The sequence below is a fragment of the Octopus bimaculoides genome, chromosome 13, assembly GCF_001194135.2.
Source record: "Octopus bimaculoides isolate UCB-OBI-ISO-001 chromosome 13, ASM119413v2, whole genome shotgun sequence".
Lineage (NCBI taxonomy): Eukaryota > Metazoa > Mollusca > Cephalopoda > Octopoda > Octopodidae > Octopus > Octopus bimaculoides.
Genome location: NC_068993.1, coordinates 43,671,044 through 43,679,676, shown reverse-complemented (window position 1 = coordinate 43,679,676; position 8,633 = coordinate 43,671,044). Strand labels below are relative to the sequence as shown.

The following is an 8,633-nucleotide window of genomic DNA, read 5'->3' as shown; positions in this document are numbered from 1 at the left end:
TATGGATATACAAGGAGTGCATTGGAATGACAAGGTTAGCAGAAAAAAATCCTTTGTTTATGACAGATCTGTAGGTGCAATAAATACTAAGGAGATATGAAAAATAGATTTTCTACACTGATCAAGAAGATCCTTTGCGATAGTAGATAATTTTTGTTATCTAGGAGGACTAATTGTCAGTGGAAGAGGTGTTGACAGTATAGTTGCTAGAATAAGAAAAGGATGGAGAAAGTTCAGAAAGCTATTACCTCTGTCGGCAACGAAAGGTCTCTCTCTCTCTCAGAGTAAAGGGTAGATTGTATAATGTTTGCATACAAACAGCAGTGCTATGTGAAAGTGAGACATGGGCCTAGAATTCGGAGGACATGTAAAGACTAAGGAAGAATGAAGCTTGTATTGATCCATTGGATATGCGATGTCTGTGTGCATGTATGATAAAGTGCGAGTGTGTTGAGAGAAAAATTAAACACAAGAGAAATCAGGTGTAGTGTGCAAGAGAGAAGGTTGCACTGGTTTGGCCTCGTGTTGTGCATGGATGAGGACAGTTGTTTAAAGTGCTGGTCACTTGAAGTGGATGGAACTGGTGACAGAGTGAGACATTGGATGAAGTAGTGAAGGCTGATCTCAACATGTTGAACCTCATAGAGGAAATGATAAAGGACTGAAATGATCAGCAATTTCCTGTGCTCAAAAAGTCTCATCCACATGGAGAAAATGAGGTCCTAAGAGCATTTTGTTTATGCCCATACATGCTAGGCCTTGCTCCTACACCCAAGCTTCCCCTTCAAGCATTCCTCTACATCTCATCCTCTTAATACTCATCGCTCCATCACTTCTAATTTGAGAACTGAATCGGCACATATTTCACCTCTCATCTTTTTTTTTTTTTTGAGCTACATCAGTTCTTTGCTTCCCCACCACTTAAAACCACTTTCTATTAATATCCATCCCTCATTCTCATCATCATCCCTTCCCACACAATTTTCCACTTATCACCATCTTTCAGTTAGCCTTCCCTCTCCCCTGAGCTACAACTGAGACCTGTCATACCTCATCTGCAACAAAATCCCATATCCACTCCACTCCCACTCATAGCCTCCCTTATGTACCTCTGATCTCTATCTCTGCCACTGTACATCATTCCCCTACTTTCTCATCTATCCTTCTTCCTGAACCACTTCTATTTCTACCACTTTGCTTAACCTCCTCCCCTTCTCTCCTCCCTTATTCATCATTCCCTATATTCACCTCTACTTACATCTCTAACCATCTGTAATCCTTCTCTGACACTCTTATGACATTACCTCCTCTTCTTCACCTCACCCCTGATCCACTGCCTATATTCTTTTATATTTACCTTCTTGTATCTTGAGATGCTCTAACATCTCTTCATCACTATCTCTATTGTCTTTCCAGTTATTTTCACCCATTCTTATATAATGTGGGGTAGCCATGTATCATTTCTATAACAAGACACTGGTGCTTTTAACTCCATCATACTTTGGCCTATCTACATTTGGTATAAACCCACTCCTCCCTCTCTCAAACACCTCCCACTTAGTCAAGGGGACTTTTTCCCTTTTCTTTTTTTTTTCCTGTCCTGCATGTTATTTGGTGACTTCAGTGGTGTTGGTAGCATAAAAAAGAGCAGCCAGTACACTCTGTAGTGTGGTTAGTGATAAGAAGGGCATTAAGCTGTAGAAACTATACCAAAGCTAACATTGGACCCACTGCTGTCCAGCAGCTTGTTGGATCCTGTCAAATTGTCCAACTCATGCCCGCATGGAAAATGAACATTAAATGATGATGATATTGTGAAGATCAAGTTTCCCCATATCACTTACTCCACTCTATCAATATAGTCACTCTGACAGTATAATTTGTATATTTAATTGGCATGATACACACATACACACTCATGTTTTTAGTTCTGATTACCTGTTAGTATCACCAAATCTATAAATACCTGTATGTTGTATAAGGTTATTATTTTAATGCAATCTGAAAAATAATCCCTGGAAAATTTACTAATGGGGAGATGCAATACTAAAAGCAAAATGAATGATATATACACTCGCACTTTTTGTTTGTTTATTTCCTCAGATCATGAAGGCGGGAAACTTAGACTTGAAAAGCTTTAAATGGTCAGATTGTGGTAACAGCTCATCAACTTTGAAAGTTAAGGAACTGACTGTGGGACCTGATCCACTGGTTTTGCCTGGTACTGTCACTATTGGCTTCGAACTTGATGTAGCAGAAGACTTTGATGATGGCCTTTCGGTAAGGATAATGTTTCATATTTTTTTGTGTGCATTCAGTGCTGATTGGATTGACCCTTCATCAACTTTTTTCCAAACCCTGCTGCATTTCACATGGAGTTTTTGGTCTTCCAAAGTCATCTTGGTGTATAAGTTAATCCATCTTTTATTTTTGGCTATAAATTATGGTCTAAAAAAAATTCGAACTGTATGCAGGAAAATGCAGTAAACTGTGGTACCTTGTGCAAGTGTCTTCCACTGTATCCTTGGGTTAACCAAATCTTTGTGAATGGATTTGGGAGATGAAAACTGAAAGAAGTCTATCATAAACACACACAGTCATAAATGACAGAAACAGTTTGATGAAATTTTATTTAACAATAAGTAAATTCTAATATCAAGACAAATTCTTTCATAACTTAAAAACGTAAATAATTTAAAAGAAATCATTATTATATTTGATAATAAATAAATTACTTACATGTCTAAATTAATGCAAAATGCAAAAAAATCCTTCAAAATAATGCAGTCTTTATTATTTTCTCTTGTATTCTATATGTTTTGTAGAATGATACATTAAAAAACTTTTTTATATATATATGTATATATATACACATACATACGTGTGTGTGTGTATCTTTGTCTCTCTTTGAGTTGACTTCACATGACTGTTGTAAATGAATGTTATTAATTTCCAATATTCCATGAAAACATGTCTGGCCTGGAGAAACATTACATCGTTTAGAAACAAGAGAGGCATCTGGCTGTAGAAAATCTGCTTCAGTGAATTTCATCTGTTGCATACAAGCATGGAAAAATGAATGATTATGATGGTATTATATTCATATCCAGGGTAGGCAGTTGTTGATGTTTATGTAGTAAAACACACAAAAAAATAAGCAAACCACAGGCAAGTGACTGAGTTGTAAGCAGACATACTTTTGCCTTCGGAGCGTGTAAAGAAAACGTTGTAGGAATGTACACAACACATGTACTACAGCAGTCCTATGTGTAGCTTTAATACTGAGATTAAAAGGCAGAGGCGAATTATCCCTACCTAATCTACAAGAAAATAAAATATTTTGTATTTTATGCATAGTAATCAGAGTAACCTTCATAATTTGATTAAATTAGGTGCATATTTTGCCATAAAAGGAAAATGTTACTATCGATCCATTTTATTCAGGATAGGTACTCCCTACTTTGCCACCTACCCTGGTATGTATATATAATAGGTAAAAGTACATCAAAAGGCAAATAGTAAGAGTACAAACAATTAATGCTCAGACCAGATCACCTAAAATCCAAGGAAGGAAGATGGAATCCAGGCATTCAAGAGTTGGTTGACTCTTGTATAACTATTTTACTAATGCTTTGATACCATTAACCATTATCTGTCCATCTTCTATCTTATGTATGTGTATATCATCATCATTGTCATCATTTAACATCCGTTTTCCATGCTGGCATGGGTTAAACAGTTTGACTGGAACTGGTAAGCTGGTCTGATTTGGCTTGGCTTCTATGGCTAGTTGCCTTTCCTAATGCCAACCACACCAAGAGTGTAATGGGTGCTATATATATATATATATATATATATATATATATGAGATTTCATACAACTTCCATTTACCAAATTCCTTCACAAAGAATTGGTTGGTCCAGGGGATATTGTGGAAGGCACTTACCCAAAGTGTGCTGTGCAGTGGGACTGAACCCCAAATCTATGTAGTTGAGAATCAAGCTTCTTGCCCACACAGCCATATCATGTGACATTATTTTGTATTTCAAGTAATCTGTAGGATTTTGTTTTTTTCTCTTTTTTTTATCTTGTACTATTTTTATTTTCTTTATTTATTTATTTCTTTTTTTTCTGTGTCATTGTTGTTCAGGGTTCTGTGGAAATATACAAAAAGGTTGAATCAACTTTTATTAGAATTCCTTGCATTGGAAACATTGGCTCCTGCGAGTACAAAGATGTATGTGGCTTAATGGCACAAATACCACAGTGTCCGCAACCATTTATTGACAACAAGATACCCTGCAAATGTCCATTTAAAAAGGTTGGTTTATTGTTATTGCTATCATTTATAATAGTGGTTCTCATCAGTTTTTTGCCGATGGACCCCTTCAGTTCCTGTTTTACTCTACTGGACCCCACCACAACCATATAATGTTCTTGTCCATTTTTTGCCTATGGACCCCTTCAACACCTATTTTACTGCATCTCCATAGCCATTCAATGTAGATAAAAACATTCTTATTATATTTTTATAATTACATAGTTATTAGGAATTGTAAGAAAAATTGTTTAAATATTTTGTGTATTGTAGAAGTCTAAACCAATTTATTGCACAGACATTTTAACAACAAAACCTGAAGCAAACTGACACTATTTGTCAAGTGTTGGGCAGGACAAACAACACAACACGAAGACACGCATACATGCATACATATAGACAACAGATTTTGTCTACCAAATTCTCTCACAAGGCATTGGTTGGCTCAGAGCTGTAGTAGAAGACACTTGCTCAAGGTGCCACAAAGTGAGTGGAGCTGAACCCAAAACCACACAGTTGCAAAGCGATCTTCTTACCCATACAGCCATGCCTATGATCAGACTTGGATTAAGAGAGATTTTGGTCATCATGAAGATTTTCTTGCTGATTTAAGGAATGTAAACATAAGAATCAGTTTTTGAGGCTGAGTATCCAATAGGCAGCCAATTGGCAGAGCTTGCTATGCTTTAATCATTCCGGCTCTCTTCACTCTGAGTTCAAATCTGCTGAGGCCAGGCGAATTTGCCTTTCATTTCTTTGAGGTCAATTGATAAAGAACTAGGCCACTACTTGAGTCAATTCTTCTATTTCTCTTGCTTTTTCTGTGTTTATCTTTCTCTGTTATGGAAGAAATCAGCTGTACTCAGACCTGGAGAGCAGTAGGCCTTATGTAGGGCTAAAACATGCATGAGGTATTCCCTACAACTTCATTAATGAAATGCAGGTCCTAGACATCTGGAAGCATTCTAGTTATGCAGTCAGTGTGACTAGATATTCATTGTAAATGAATCAGTATTTTACAGATGCTTCTACTCTTAATGTATCTCTGGCAGAATTGACATAATACAGTGTGTGTGTGTGAGAGAGAGAAAAGGCTTGTCTGTAACTTAGAGATACAGTTTATCCAACAGGTTTATAGGTGTTGCACTGTGGGATTGAACTGGGGCCTCATGATTGCAAAGTAGATTTAACTATTTGGCCAGGTACTCCCCATTCTCATACATATACACATACATACACACTCACAGACATACAACAACCACATTCTATAACCTTCCATTTTCTTTTTTTTACAGAATTCCTACAAGATGCCATCTTCTAACATTGATATTCCAGGAGATCCTATCCCAAGCGGAGATTACAAAGCCACAGTTCACTTGAAACACAATGATGCATTTGCTGGCTGTTTGCAAGTTTCTTTGACCCTTACTTAGGTAATTCCAAGGACTTTCCTCTTTTTATTTTGTTGAAATGTATGCTTGTATGAATGCACCCATACTGCACTGCCCCCACCAATAAATTGGTGCTTCATTCTGTTGGCATCACTGGGTATCACTGTCCATACAGGAGGTGTCATTTGTTTCTAATCTTCCATGGAAACATGTCCAGTCATAGGAAAAATATTGCCTTGCTTGAAAACAGGTTAGGGTTGGTCACAGCAAGAGCATCTGACTAGAAAATCTGCTTCAATGAATTCCATCTGATTAGTGCAAACATGGAAAAGTAGATATTAAAACAATGATGATGATAAGATGAAACTGATCAAAATATAAGGTACATTTGTTGAAAATATACATTCTTAACCTTTTAGTATTTAAACTGGCCATATCTGGCCCAAATATTCTACCTGTTCTATGTTCAAACTGGCTGAGTTTGGTCTACCTGCCAAGCCAAGCGAAATTGTAGTCGTGGCCAATGCTGGCATTGCATAACTGCCACCCGTGTCAGTGGCATGTGAAAAGCACCCATTACACTCTTGGAGTGGTTGACGTTAGGAAGGGCATCCATCTGTAGAAACCATGCCACATCAGACCAGAGTCCAGTGCAGCTTGCCAGCTCTGGTCAAATTGTCCAACCCATGCCAGCATGGACAATGGACGTTAAATGATGATGATGACATCATCAAAATCTGAAAGCTATGAAAGCAATGTGAATAAATAAGCATTACATTTGACAGAATAATTTGAATGCCAAAGGGTTAAGATGAGAATAATTGTGTGAATAATTATGATTATATATTAGAAAGTTAAAGAAGTGATTTTAAATTCTCAATCGCAGAATAATGCTAATAATATAGCCTGAACAGGATAAACTACCCCTATTTTGCAGAGAAAAGTGTAGGTGACTAGCTGTGGACACGAACTCACATCCCCGTCATTACATGTCACGATGCTTTGACCGATTAAGCTAAACTACCCACTACAAATTCTTTTGCAAATTCAGATATATAAATCTCGCTTAATGAGACGCTCTCATATGTTAAATTCAAATTACGACAAACGTAAATAAACAAACGAAGTTTGCTTTTAGAAGCGTTGAGATGTCTTTTAGAAAGTTAAAGAAGTGATTTTAAAATTCTCAATCGCAGAATAATGCTAATAATATAGCCTGAACAGGATAAACTACCCGAATTTTGCAGAGAAAAGTGTAGGTGGCTAGCTGTGGACACCTACACTTTTCTCTGCAAAATAGGGGGAGTTTATCCAGTTCAGGCTATATTATTAGCATTATTCTGCGATTGAGAATTTAAAATCACTTCTTTAACTTTCTAAAAGCAAACTTCGTTTGTTTATTTATGTTTGTCGTAATTTGAATTTATAATTATATATATTTTTTATTTCTATAGGTTGGTTGTTGCCAGTTACACAGCATTCCAAACTTGCACTGTGCTTATATACAGATATTCCTTTGGAAGAGAAGCTTACATATTTATACTTTTATAAATAAAATTGCAATTTCTCATACAAAAAAATGTTCTCTTCTCAGATTCTTCAGTCTTTCTCTCTCTCCTTCCCCCTCTTTTATGCACACAATGTTTCCTTTCGTTTTATTATCATAACTTTGCTCACTGGGCCGGCATGCTGGATAAAGGGTTAAATTACTGGACCACTGAGCAGACAGTTACTAGGTCAAATTTTACTACAATAGCCACTGATAAGTACAACACAGGTAATTGGCATAATTTAAATTTAAAAAAAAACAAAAAAACTAAGGGAGATAACTCCGAGTAGTCAGTGACCTGTATTTGAACAACAGACGAATACAGGTGTATCAAATACCATACAACAAAAATTCTTGTTTTATTAAAATTATTTCTGCCTCTAGAAGATCATAATTACTGAATGACAATTAAGACAAGCTCCTTATGAGGAAAGAGAGATAATTTCAAGATTCAAATAATCTCCAAAGCTGACATACCGTTAAGGAAAAGGACAGGTTAATTGTCTGGAGATGAGAGAACAACTGTGAACGTGTTTCTGTCTCAATCATTATCATTAGCACAGCAGTTGTCTGATCTTATCTCCAGTAGCCAACAATGAGAAGAATACAGTTATGGCATACAACATAGATAAATCTAAATGTTTCGATTACTCAGAGTACAGAGTTCTTACTCTCTCCCATCTAGATCTGGGTTATTTCTTCCAAACTTTATATGAATATAGTTTTTTCCCTTTGTAGGTAGATTACCACTGTAGAATAGATATATTGCTCTCATGTTCATTTGTGTGGGTGGGGTGGGGTGTTGGTTTTATTTGCAAAACTTAAGGAGTAATGTTCAGTCTTAGCTTAGATTGTCATCATTTTCATACAGAACCAGTCCTCTCATTTCTAGTGTTGGAGAGTTTTGTATGCATAATTTTTCATATTTTTTGTGCAATAAATTGAAATACAGTTCTATATTTAAGAGATGAGGAATTATTTACATTATTTACATTTGACGGATATTCGTCCTCATCTTGTTTGTTGTTAACACAACGTTTTGGCTGATATACCCTCCAGCCTTCGTCAGGTGTCTTGGGGAAATTTCGAACCTGGGTTCTCATTCCTATCGATGTTACTATTATTATTATTATTATTCAGATCGCTGCCGTGAATCGAACTCGGAACCTTGGGGTTAGTAGCCCGCGCTCTTAACCACTACGCCATATGAGGACGAATATCCGTCAAATGTAAATAATGTAAATAAATTGAAAGTACGCATTTTCTGTTTATTATCCTTGCGCTGAATAATACTGAATATTATTCCTTGAGCTGAATAATACTTAATGGACTTTCAGAATTGCTGTCCACATAAGTTGGAATTACTCCATTTTGG

The 8,633-nt window shown here is 36.4% G+C and overlaps 1 protein-coding gene across 1 annotated transcript in view; it reads left to right on the top strand.

The window, feature by feature from the left end:
• The window catches only part of LOC106882953 (ganglioside GM2 activator), a 15,972-nt gene extending 8,683 nt beyond the window's left edge, over positions 1–7,289 (top strand). The window contains exons 2-5 of the mRNA XM_014933799.2: positions 2,104–2,280; positions 4,151–4,321; positions 5,614–5,751; positions 7,164–7,289. Coding sequence (XP_014789285.1) covers positions 2,104–2,280; positions 4,151–4,321; positions 5,614–5,751 — 486 coding nt within the window. The 3' untranslated portion in view covers positions 7,164–7,289. The remainder of the gene's footprint in view (positions 1–2,103; positions 2,281–4,150; positions 4,322–5,613; positions 5,752–7,163) is intronic.
• The last annotated feature ends 1,344 nt before the right edge of the window (positions 7,290–8,633 follow it).